The 13,847-nt window shown below is 35.5% G+C and overlaps 1 protein-coding gene across 1 annotated transcript; it reads right to left on the bottom strand.

Annotated features, from left to right (window-relative positions):
- Positions 1-8,703: 8,703 nt before the first annotated feature.
- Positions 8,704-13,138, bottom strand: LOC127132623 (succinate--CoA ligase [ADP-forming] subunit alpha, mitochondrial). Its single transcript, XM_051061589.1, has 6 exons — positions 12,580-13,138; positions 11,277-11,447; positions 10,717-10,840; positions 10,484-10,545; positions 9,623-9,704; positions 8,704-9,105 (listed from the first exon to the last, which is right to left on the bottom strand). Exons 1-6 carry the CDS (start codon positions 12,979-12,981, stop codon positions 8,966-8,968), a joined length of 981 nt encoding a protein of 326 aa, XP_050917546.1. The 5' UTR covers positions 12,982-13,138; the 3' UTR covers positions 8,704-8,965.
- Positions 13,139-13,847: the final 709 nt, after the last annotated feature.

Here is a 13,847-nt window from a genome sequence, read left to right as displayed (position 1 = left end):
AAAACCTTAAGAAATATTCAAAGAAAACATTAATCATAATAAAAATCCTCCTCACATATCATACACCCTAAGATGAGAGCTAGATCCAAACGAAAATGGATGATGCAAGAAGTTGAAGATGTAAAGATTTTGTTTGTAAATCTCAAAATAAGATTCAAAACACTTTTGAAAATTGAGAGAACACGCGTATTGTGAATTCTAAATAAAATATGTATGTGTATGTTTTTCAACATTGTTAATGGGTTTTAAGAAAATAATTTATATATGTGCTAGAGATCTAGCATAAAAATGAGATAAAAATGCTATTTGATTTAATTCATAAGCAAAAAGTGTTAGACGAGTCAAGAGATCATGTGATTTAAATCAAGACCCAAGAACAAAAAAAATTGACTTTATGTGATTGAAGTCATATGAATCGAGTCAAGAGAATCTCTTACTCGAACCATATTCATAGAACCAAAATCCAAAAACTACTAATTGTGTTTGATTCGAGTCAAGCACTTTGTGATTCGAATTAAACCTCTCTGATTCGAGTTAGAGACTGTTGTGATTTGAATCACACTAACAGAAGAAAATCTTGCTTTTCATAAATGTAGTTGTTTTGAGTAAGGATGCTTGTGATATGAATCATGACATCACATAAGCAATTTGTGTCCATTATGTAACTCTGATTCGAATTATGTAAGATTATAATTCTAATCACACTTCCATAACCTTAATTTTTTTAAATGAAGTGTTTTTAAGATCTAAACTTACCATGACTTGAATTATTCTCAAATGTGCTTCTTGATTCAAAGCTCTGAAAAATTGACTAAAAGCATATTGGTCAGGCTATAATCAAACAATGCTATTTATGCACGCGTAGAAATGGATTAAGAACTCAACCCTTCGCAGGAGTATCAATCACCATACTTCCATGCATCTCAGATATCTCTAACTTAAGTTTCACAGCACAATCCAAAGATATAAAGGAATGAGTCGCACCGGTGTCAATAATAGCTACAAGAGGAAAGCCATTAATATAACACGTACCTCGGATCAAACGATCATCTGCAGAAGTCTCAGAACCTGATAAAGCAAAGACCTTGCCTCCCGACTGGTTCTCTTTCTTCGGCTTAGGACACTGCGGACTGATATGACCCACCTCTCCACAGTTGAAACAAGTCACAGTCTTCAACCGGCACTCTGCAGCCAAGTGACCACCTTTGCCACACTTGAAACACTTCTTCTCATTACTGGTACACTCATGGATACGATGTCCAGCTTGACCACATCTGAAACACTTAGCAGGGGCACTGGAGTCTCCCCCACTAGGTCTCTTCATTCCACTCTGTCTCTGGAAACCTTTGCCAACTGCATACGGTTTCCCACGATCATTCTGATTCTTGCCTTTCCTATCAACCCTCTGCTGATAGCTCTCTGCTCTAGCCTTGGTATCCTGTTCAAAAATCCTGCAACAGTCCACCAAATCAGAAAACACTCTAATCCGCTGATACCCAATAGCCTGCTTAATCTCGGGACGCAACCCGTTCTCAAACTTCACACATTTTGAAAATTCCCCAGTAGCCTCGTTATAGGGAGTGTAATACTTTGACAATTCTGTGAACTTAGCAGCATACTCAGTAACAGACCGGTTACCCTGCTTCAATTCTAGGAACTCTATCTCTTTCTTTCCTCTGACATCCTCTGGAAAGTACTTCCTCAGAAATCTCTCTCTGAACACCGCCCAAGTGATCTCAGCATTCCCAGCAGCTTCCAACTCAGTGCGGGTAGCAACCCACCAATCATCTGCTTCCTCTGACAGCATATGTGTACCGAACCTGACCTTCTGGTTTTCGGCACACTCAGTCACTCGGAAGATCCTCTCAATCTCCATATGACCGGCTCCACCAATCGTTATAAAGGCATAAACTCGTTGGGTGTACTACACCAGGGTCGACAATTCTTCATTAAGAGCCTCGTCAGCCAGGCTGGTGAGGTAAGCAAAATCTTCTTCCAAAGTAGACGCTCAGTTCTCCCTTGGAGTACGAGTTCCCGATCTAAGAAGATGGAAGTTGGAATTCTCGAAGTCAGGGGTAAAATGCCTAAAGTGTGTGACAGACTTCGTGTATCCTAAAGAATTAGGGATGGGCACCAGGGAAGTTCATCCTCAAGATTGGGGTAAATCTAGCATAGAATACCATATTAATTTCTTCATCCCTTTGACTAGAGCAGGGACGATTGTCAGTGTCAAAATGTTTGAAGGGTCGGAAATTTCCGAGATAGCTCGAGCTCCCCTCAAAACATTAGAAAACATTGTAGGTAAAGATAATAAACATCAAAGGATAGAGTTATTGGAAGCTTACAAAAAATGACATCCATCTCCTCCTTGGTATTAACATCCATTAACAAACGAGTTTTGATGAACAGATTCAAACATTTCCTCGACGTTTCATGCCGAGGGACAATGCCCCAGACGTAATATAATTCTGAAGAAGACAATTAACCATTTCTTTGGGTAAAGCTCCTATATGGAAGTGTCACACTCCTTGTAGATGTATGACTCATTCCCCGTTAAAAAATGGCTTTGGATCTAAAATTTACAAAATGAATTCGTACATTGATATTCCAGTTTAGTCTCTAGGGCACAGACCTTTGCACAAGCCTCCTTGTTGAGTAGAGTAACTAAAAATAATTAATCTTTGAAATGTTTCACGCTTTCAGAATACATTTCTACATTACATGTAACCTACGTCATTGCAATTAAGCCTTGACCCTGTGCGCAATTTTCTACACTTTTTTATACCTTGAAAAGATGGAAGACAATTGACAAAGATGGATTTCCTCCCTGGTAGTCACACCGGTATTGGAATACTTTGATGAAGGCCTAACTCACATAGTTCAATTGCGAGGGTCAATCATCAGATGGTTCATAACTTCAACTTCGAAATCATTAAAAGGCAATCAGAGGCCTAAAATAAAAAAGAGGCACACATAAAAAGGACGACACACCCACTATATTCATTGCAAATCTTTTTGTCTCTTTTAGAGATCAATGTGCCCTAGTTAGAAGAAGTACCCACTTCAAGAAAATCTCTTTAGAGACTACCTTATAAAGCAAAGATAGAAACGGTTCCCGAAATTTTAGGGTCTACCTATACAACAAAAGTATCTTCCTTTGCTTTTTGACGTATGGTGGGTACCGTTTCCATTAGTCAAGAAGGATGGTATGTTGCAAAGAGTGCAAATGGTGAAAGGAGAAGGATAATGTTCAAAGAAACTGTATTACTATTTTGAAAAATTATATGATGCCTCACTGAAGGAAATGAAAGGAAGCATGCACTATCAGTGATCCAAATTTCGTCATAAAAACACTTGAGTACCCTAGTTCCCAAAGGTCATCATGATAAAGCAAGTGAAAAGACATCTAGAGTGCGAGGTGTATTTAATGCGCAAATGTTACATGACAATGATGTCACATTGTGACTTTTGGCTCAAGTCGGGCAACAACCAGTAAAAAGTAACAAATGCAGCAAAGCTTTCACCCTACAGAGCAGAGGAAAATGCTTTGGGGCAATTGTTCTGGGCCGGCCAGAAGGCCTAACAACTATGGGCTGGAGAGCAGAATGATACATCACGTCAGATGCAAATCAAGTATCTTACCCTAGTCAAGAATGCAAGTGATATCTGTAACACCCTTCTAAAATACCCCAAATATTAAATTAAAATAACAATATATCAATCAGAGTAAATATGCAATTAAGGGTGTCACACAATCATTTCACACCATTCACCATAATATTTAGTCATGCTCATTATTTAACTCAAAACATAAAACATTGCACAATACGCAGCGGATAGAGATCAAATCGATCATTCAAAACATGTAACACATTCCATGTAAAATTTATTCAACAAGGTAAAACATCCCGTCCCGATGTTACATCTATCAGAGCATGACCCACTAAGGAACTACACTAGACTCCAAGCACTAGCTCCTACTCAATCACTGCTCGTTACCTGAAAAATAGTTGTAAGGGTGAGTTCCTCAATCGATATAATAAGCATTATAAAATATCATGTCATGTTAAGTAATTTAACACATTAATCACCCTAATCACATCACACATTCAGTAACGACATATTAATTCAAATATCATACTCAATACCAATACAACTCATACTCATACTCAATATCAACACAAACACACGTATAATATTGGAATACATCCATTCATATTATACGCCATACACATATTATGCAATGAGACTCCATGCATGCGGTACCGACTATTTGTGAACATATAGTTCACCTCACCGATCAAATCCAGATACGACTACCAAGCCCACTAGTCCCACTCATTTGAGACCTAGTGACTCACTCACTAATTCCTCACCACGGGAATTAGCTACCACCCCTCAAGGGCCATGCTATGCACGCTAATTCACCTAGCATGCAAACATCGACAACAGTCCATAATGACTAACTCGCTAATTCCTCACTATGGGAATTAGCTACCACCATAAAGGCCACAATATGCATGCTAAATCACCTAGCTATGCAAAATCATCAACAACAACCCACAATGGACATATGCTCACACTCTAAGCCATAAACAGTCCATTCACAATTGCATACATAACATATACATTCATAGCATTATGCATACAATCATACATCATTAGCATATTATCACAAAATCATATCATGTCAAGCCAATTAAAAATCACAGTATTAGCACACTCTACTAATACCTACACTGCTCAAAACAGCGGGAAATAATCCCTAATACATCATACATCAGCTACAATACATCACTCAGCTGAAACCACCAAAAATTGCACAACAACAGCACAGAAAATCACAAATCTGCCCATACGCGTATTGCCTAGTCCCATACGCGTATGGCCCATCTCCTGACCAATTCCCATACGCGTAACACCATCTCATACGCGTATGCTACGCGTATCACTTCCCCATACGCGTACCAACAGAGACCAAACCACGTTCAAAACATCATCTTCCTCATCCATACGCGTATTGCCTAGTGCCATACGCGTACCAGACCATCTCATACGCGTATTGCCTAGTGCCATACGCGTATGACCAGAAACCAGAATTTCCAGATCTGCTATGGTTTTCTCTGCTACGAGATCTATCCAATTCAACCTTCCACAGTCCAATTTTCACAGTAATCGTTCATATCATCTAACACGAATCATGCCCTATTCGATCTCACAAATTCTAACACTATTGCATCTAATTCCTACGAATTTCCTTCGATTTTCATCCAGATTTCGTTCATCCCAAAAGTTCACAATTTCATCATGCATCATTCAAATCAGAGGCAATTCAATGGTTTATCACTACCCATTACATATTATCCCATAATACCCATTAAACGATGATAAACCCCCCTTTTTCCTTTTCACGTGAAAAATAAACCTTTTTACTAAATGGGACCTTTTCTAAATTCCAACTTTTATTCCAATAAAATAATAATCCAATAATAAAAATTCCAATTATTTAATTAAATTAATAAATATATTATTAACTTAAATTAAATAATTATCTTGTTTTATCGGGATGTTACAATATCAATCCAAGATCAATTAGATGGATCACAATATTTCACGATGATGGATAAGCAATATATTATGTTTGATTTACTATATTAGAGGGAGAACATTTCATTTCTCAGGTAATTTGAATTCAAATTCCATTCACCTCATCTTAATCTCATGTTGATTTGGTTGTTGAAGTTCTAACCCTACAAGTCAACTCATCTTCCATTTTATCAGAAGTTCAAGTCCATTATTGTAATCTACATCCATCGATCACTGATTCTTATTCATTCGAAACAATATTTAATTAGATTTTAAACTTGTGGTGAATAAGAAAAGTTTTTAAGTTTGTGGAGTATGTTTTAACATCTTTAATATTTATTTTTAAGAATAAAATTACACTAGCTATAATGATTGGGTGTCACATTAATAAATGATATATTATAAATATAAATTTTGAGAAAACTTAAAAGAAAAACTATGTTTCGCCTTTGTGCCATTTTTAGTCCTTTTTGTTTTTGTTTATCAATTTCATTCTTTTAAGTCACTAAACATTTGGAACATTGTCAGAAATAGAATTTACGTTATAAAAATGTTGATATGGATATTACCGTATATTTTCTTGAGAATGAGGCAAAAATCCATCATATTCTTTATCATAATAACATTTTACCTCAAAATTTTGAAAACCTAGAAAATTTTCTATTAAAATATATCAGCCACGGTAGGAAGGTTGCAAAGTTGGCGCAATTTGATGAGTCATGGTTTCAGGATATCATGCAGTTATCTGAGTTGCAGAATTTATGTCGAATTGACTATGGTTATATTAACCATGTCTTATTGTTTTCTTTTGGGGAGAGATGGCACATAGAGACACCATCATTTCATCTTCTGATTGATGATATGTCCATCACACTTGATGATTTCTCATGTCTTCTACATCTTTCGATCTAGAGAAAAATATTAAACTACTCAATAATCAGCAGACCTGAAACACTAAATATGATGGTAAGTTATTTAGTAGTTGACATGGGAAAAGCTCAACAGGAGTTAAATGACACCATAGGATGTCATGCTAGGTTTTCTTTTGGGGGGATATGTATGTGCACCACCCGACTGCAGTTATGGAGGTTGATGGTGATGATGCACGAAATGCATACCACTAAGCATGTGCATTGAGGTCATACCTCTTGGTTTTTGTCAACACACCAATTTTTATGAACAAAAGTGTGACATATGTCGACGTAATCTACTTAAGATATTTCATTGACTTTGAGATATTTCACCTGTATAACTGGGGGGATTCTTGTTTGGTGTGCCTCTACTCCAAACTAAGGAGGGTAGTATATGGAAGACTCGACGACTGATTGGAAATAAGTGTCAATTTTAGGATTTTTTTGACATTTTTACTAATATTAACGTCATAATACCTATGCTACAAAGTTATGTTATTAATATTTCATCTGAACTATTTTCAGGCATGGGTTTACTAGTATTTTCCATGTCTTGTCGGCTGGGCATATATGAATGACTACTTTGAGGTCTTGTCACATGCGTGCTCGATCATCTCGTTTAGAGAGAATCAAGCGATTGAGCTATTTTGAGTTGATCTTGATTGCATCGTGCCAGATGATATTAACTGGATGTGGTACGCTGATCACCGTAAGATGCGGGTCTTGGAGGTATATCATTGTAATTTGAATGACTAACATGTAGGTCTTGACTTATGTACCCCCATCTACCTGAGTGAGTCCCGCGGCAGTTAAGGTTTATCTAGGGTATTACCCAAAGGCCCTACCGTTGTTGATCCGACCATTGTACTCCACATAAATGTTTATAAATTTTTTTTAACGTACTTTGATCATCTGGTGTCAAAAAATGTGTCGTGTGCAAGCTTCTCGTCCACGGAGTATGTTATATGGCTACATCTTATAGTTTTATAAAGTGTCACATCCTTACATGACACCAAATGCAGAGGGAGATCCTCCGATACCAACTCATTAGATCTTAGAGGAGGAGGAGACAATGGCAGATCATGTCGTTACCAATATGTCATTGCATTGCGGCTATTGAGAAAAAGGTCATAACTTGGGGCGCGTTTGACAAAGACATTCCTCAAATGACCATTCTACATATCATCTTAGCCGATGCACGACATGCATTGCATTAGCCGCAACAGATGGGGAGCATGGACAACAAATATACGTACTAGTGAGATTTTATTTTGTATATTTTGATATTTTGTATATGATTTATATTTGGATTGACTATGACATTTTGTATTTGACATTTAGGCTCATATATACTCAATAATTCTTCAATTTTGATGTTATTATTGAATGACATATATGTGTATGATTTGTGAGATTGATTTATAAATAACTCATAATGTAAGATTTATTAAGAAATGACAAAATTCTTATAACTTATTGGCAAAGAGTACAAAATATTGTCATGGAATTAATCGAGACATATAATATGAAGATTGAAATCCAAACCAATTTTTAACAAAGTGATACCTCAATCATAATGGGATTATTCCAAACATATGATATGGAGATTGATATCCAAACCAAATTTTAACTAAAGGAGATGTCTCAATTATAAAGTCATTTTGTTGTTGAATGAGCTGAATTTTGAAATCTAATGACATTTTGGAATCATCAAAAGGCGTGTAATCACTACATAGGGTGTGGTGATCAACAACCCCTATGAAAAAAACCTAAACCTCTTCTAAATTTAAAAAAAAAGTCATGGGGTGTTTTTTTTTTCAGATTAGTTCTACATTTGTATCTTTGAAAACAATTTATTCTACAACAAATTTTGTAATCATTTATGTGAAAAGTATTGAACTATCTCAAGGCACATTTTGATTTTAAAACATCGGGCAACTGCGTTATTCATAACGTGTTACCCTGGGACATTCTAAGAAAAATGGTTTATAATAAAGTCTCTGTCAGGTCAAACGATGCATATTACCTTAAAGTTTAAGGCTTCGTGTTTCCTGACCACACAAACATTATGTAGTTAACAGTGAACAAAAATATGTTATCCTGCATGTATATCCATAATCACCAACGCAGACAAAAATATTGCCAGAATCAATCAAGGATAGACACATTTAGGATCACATAACTGAACAACTTTGCAGACACTACATACTGAAGTTGATGGAAATTCATTGAAAACTAACTACATGTGTTTACAAACCAGCGCCCAAAAGCTTGAACTCAAATTTGGAATGTATCAATTTTCCGGAAATATAAAAAGCATCTTGAATTATTTTATTCTAAGGCGCCTCCTCGTATTTTTGAAAAATAAAATAGGAAAAATTACCCCATTATTATCAATGGGAATCAAGTATTTTGACCATGTATCAAATCAAAATCAAAGTGACTTGATGAAAATAAATTAACTCAAACTATTGCACCAGTCCCTTCTGCTTGAAAATTTCAAACATGGCAGTTCCGATTTTAGCTGGGGACTCCACAACTGTGACTCCAGCATCCCTAAGAGTGCTGATCTTGTCTTGGGCAGTACCCTTGCCACCCGACACAATTGCTGCACAAACAAATCAAGATTGCGCAAATTAGTGTTGTAGAAAAAATAATGACGCATAACAAATATATAAGTGATATGAGTACCAATGTAAAAGCTGATGTTGCTTTATTGTCATCAGTAAAGGAGTGGTATATGGAAAAGCTTGTTTAGAATTAGACTTATCTTATAAAGTAAATAACTATACAAGTGTTTAGAAGAGCTTTGAAAAATAGTTTATAATATGCCCATAAATTGTGCACTCCCTGAATAGCTTATAAAAACAGCTTGAATAAAGCTTATACAAAAATTACCCCCAATATCCTCATCAATTGTAAAAACAACTTATAAATAAACTCCCAAGACGGGTTCTAATTGGAAAAATCACATACAACTAGGCTGTTTACATAAAAGCTCTCAAAACATGGATTTATTTGCAATCTTCCCATGCTAAAACTCTAGCCAATATTTTTTTTATCACAAGTTCAGCAACACAATGAAGTGACATTTTCTAACCGAGGATAAGAAAACAAAAATGTACCTCCAGCATGACCCATACGACGGCCAGGGGGAGCAGTTAATCCAGCAATAAATGCAACGATGGGCTTCTCCGTCCCACTTTCCTGCAAAGGAATTCGTAAAATCAGTTCAAAACTCAATCTTTTGAAAAGACAAATCGATACCATAGCATGTGTTTGTTTATTCCTTCCATATAGACAAAAGATTCAGTACAAAATAAATATCACCATTTACCAGATAACAACACCTAATGAATTAAATTTAACTTCTCATTCACCCAAAGAAGATTCACATTTATATCACATTCACATTAAACAGCCCTTTGCATGCTTGTAACCCCCTATAACCAAACCCATGACTAAAGTAGGAGGGACCGTTAACAGGCACACTACAACAACTGATTACTACTAATGAGCCTTATGGAGAATAGATGTGAAAACGAGATTAAATAATCTAAATTCTAAATTAAAAAAATAAATAAATCACAACAGAATAAAAGACAGCAAGTTACAATTCGGTGTTAAGCTGAATTAAGATCGGTCTAGGAGGAATTGAATTCTATAAAAGGAGGAGACAAGAGAGGTGGGGTCAGTTAAAGGAAGAGAAGAGACGGGCTTAGCAGAATGGGAAGCTGGCAGAGAGAGGGGAATATGAGGATTTGAACTCTGAGAAGATGTGAGGAAAAAAAGAAAGAAACATGAATGATGAGGTAGTAGTTGCTACCTGCATTATTCTGATTAATTTTCTTTATTTGCTGAACTTTTTCCCTCTATCTTTTCTCAGTTTGATGAGAGTTTTATATCCATTTTCTATTTAAGTCCCTCCCCAGAGTTATAATCATAGAAACATGTTAGACAATGCACAGCTAAAAATCAAGACGAACCTTAATCAGTGCAGCAGCATCCTCTTCTGCAGTTCCTCCTATCTCTCCTATGAGAACGATACCTGAATTACACAAAGATATAATAATAAGAACCAACCATCCCGTTAACTCCTACAGGAATAATTCATCAGGAAAAGAAACTATGCAGAGAAGCCCTCGACATGGGTTTGTGGATAAACTAATACGATAGTATATTATATATGTACATGACACAACAAAAAGTGATCAAGTACCCTCTGTCTGAGGATCCGCTAGGAACTTTGTAAGGCAATCAACAAAGTTTGTTCCATTGAAGGGATCTCCTCCTATACCCACACAAGTGGATTGTCCAAGGCCAACAGCAGTTGTTTGGAAAACCTGAATGTTTACAAACAAATACAAGGTTTATCCATGGGTAACAATCATAATGTATGCATCAAAATAACTTAATAAAATCTCAAATGGTAATAACTCCCAAGATAAGCCTGTTACTAAATAAAAGACATTAATAAGTTGTCTCTATTTTGAAAGCTGCAAATAAATTTAAATAGATCGATGAAAATTGAGATTTTTTTAAGCATAAAATGACAGTAAATTGACCACAAATCCGTGTAAGAAAAGTGGCTTAACACAGATGAAACCAACTCCAGTACAATATGAATGTGTCAATATTTTCCTTGATACCAAGGCATTCCTTCAAAAGCAGGCAAAAAATCTACCACACCATTCTGGCATGGCTGCCATTTAAGAAAACTGTCTCATACACTACTACACAAAATCAACAGTCTTCCCAACATCAAAAACAAGTGCTCACCGCTTCATATGTCAAAGTGCCAGAACGGGAAACAATTCCAATGCGCCCAGGTTTGTGGATGTAACCCGGCATGATTCCAATTTTACATTCCCCAGGCTTGATGATACCAGGGCAGTTTGGTCCAATCAAACGAGTTTTGGATTGTCTGTTAATTGCTGCTTTAACTCGTACCTGGCGTAAAAAAAATCTTAACTTCAGCCACGTGATTGATACAAACAGAAGAGAGCCACAAATGAATTACAAAGATGCATCAACTGGCTTGTGAATTACATTCATCACATACCCAAACCAAAAATTGCACAATTATATCAAAAGCCATATCAAACATGAGCAATCTAATCCCAGTCTTCCACGAATAGACAACCAGACCATTACCAAACCAAAAATTATAGAACCAAAAAAATGTACGTCTTTATAGATATATACATTGAAATTTGAAAGTTCAAACAAATTTGCACAGTCATCTTATGATAATTCGGGATTTGTCACACCATAACATTACATTATAGAACTTTTTTACACTTTCACAAACTAAATATGATTGAATGTCTATTTAAATTGTCACTATACCATCATTAAACTCAAAAAAAAAAAAAAAAATCACAAAAACTTTTACTTTTATTCCATTACACATTTCACAAAAAAAAATCACAACACATACAATCAAGTGAAACAAAACATGTCCGATTTCTATCCAACACTCACTTCAAATCAAACACATGCCCAATTTCCAACGCATCACGTCATTGTCTTACACAAATTCATAACTAAAATAACACAGATGTATGTAGTTGCATTCAATCCCTTTCAATTTTCTCAAATCATTATAGGTGTCTATGCGCCAACACATATTAACCCTTTCTTTCACTAGATCAATCAACACATATTAACCTATACTATAATAATAACAACAACGACAACAACATCAACAACAACAAGAAACCCTATAATAATCGGCCACATGCGGTTACATTCAATCACTCATTTTCTCAAACTATTATCGGCGTCTCGGTGTCAGTGTCAAGTAAGGTGTTTGTGCTTCATATCACAAATTGAACTTTAGGTCACCTTAGCCCTTTCTTACACTAGACGAATCAACACACAACAATTATAAGAACAGCAAATAAAACCAATTCACAATGCCAAATCAATAAAGAACTCAAAATGAGCAACATAGCAACATGCACCCTAACCATTTAAACACTAGATCAATCAACACACAATAACAATTACAACAACAACAACAAATAATCCACTGCCAAATAAATAAGTAAATAAATCTAGAAATGAGTAACATAGCTACCATATCATGCTGAGGAATCCCTTCCGTAATACAAACAACAAGATCCAACTCCGCCTCCAACGCTTCCAAAATCGCAGCCGCAGCAAAAGGAGGAGGAACGTAAATAACAGAAGCATTAGCTTTAGTCTCAGCTTTCGCTTCCGCAACGGAGTTGAAAACCGGAAGCCCTAAATGTTCGGTTCCGCCTTTCTTTGGAGTAACACCTCCAACCATATTCGTTCCGTATTCGATTGCTTGCTCCGTGTGAAACGTTCCATTCTTTCCAGTAATTCCTTGGCAGATCACGCGAGTGCTCTTGTCGACGAACACCGCCGGCGACGACGGCGTTGATGATAGGTTTCGGAGTTGTTGGTGGCGCGATGCGATTGATGAGAACAGTTTGGTTACGCGTCGGAAAGTCATCGCGAAGTTTTTCTCGTTTTCTCTCGGATCAGAAGGTTCGGTGCGATTTGATTTGGTTTTTACGCCGTTTTGATTCCACGAAATTGAATCGAATGGAAAGAGTTGGGCCTCCTTTCGTGACTATACTTTCCGAAAAAATGGAGGATTTTACAAAATGCACATTAAAAACAAGTTATTTAATTAGTACAAATAAACAAAATTTACTCACTATTAATTATTAATTATATTAAAAACAACTTTTCTAGAATTTCATATCATCAGCCTATTATAATTTTAAAACGTTTACGGGTCCTTTTTTTTTTTTATTTCGTTATTCGCATTTGATCCGTTTAAGACTTTTTAATTGGATATTTTTTACTTTAAAATTTAATCAAAATCGGTCTATTTTTCAAAAGTTTATTTCTTGTGAATCATTTTAACGCGTTCATTTTAATTTTTCGAGTATTTTTAAGTTCGATTTTTATTCATTTTTGAATTATTTTATTTATTTTGTCAAAATATTCGAAATAGTTAAATAGGATTAATTATAATTTATTTCGATTTTATTATAATTATTTTTAAGTATTTGATTTTATTTAGTTTTAACAAGTTTTATTTCTTTTATTACTAAAATAGCATCAAAGAGCAATATTGGAAGTGTATTAAATTAGAAAATTCAAGTATTGCATACATATATTTAATGTTGTGCAATGAGATGGAATGACCACCAATTGAAAGTTACACGGCGTCTCATTGAATAAAAAATCTCTCACATTTTATTTTCAAAAGGAAAGGAAGGGATCATCTTTCTCTCTTTTTGAAAAATCTCATAAAAAAGCAAGAAAAAATTGTTTTCTTTTTTATTTCGTTTTCCTCTCTTCTTGCAC

Source organism: Lathyrus oleraceus, chromosome 1 (assembly GCF_024323335.1).
Source record: "Lathyrus oleraceus cultivar Zhongwan6 chromosome 1, CAAS_Psat_ZW6_1.0, whole genome shotgun sequence".
Lineage (NCBI taxonomy): Eukaryota > Viridiplantae > Streptophyta > Magnoliopsida > Fabales > Fabaceae > Lathyrus > Lathyrus oleraceus.
This window is presented reverse-complemented; position numbering and strand designations above follow the sequence as displayed.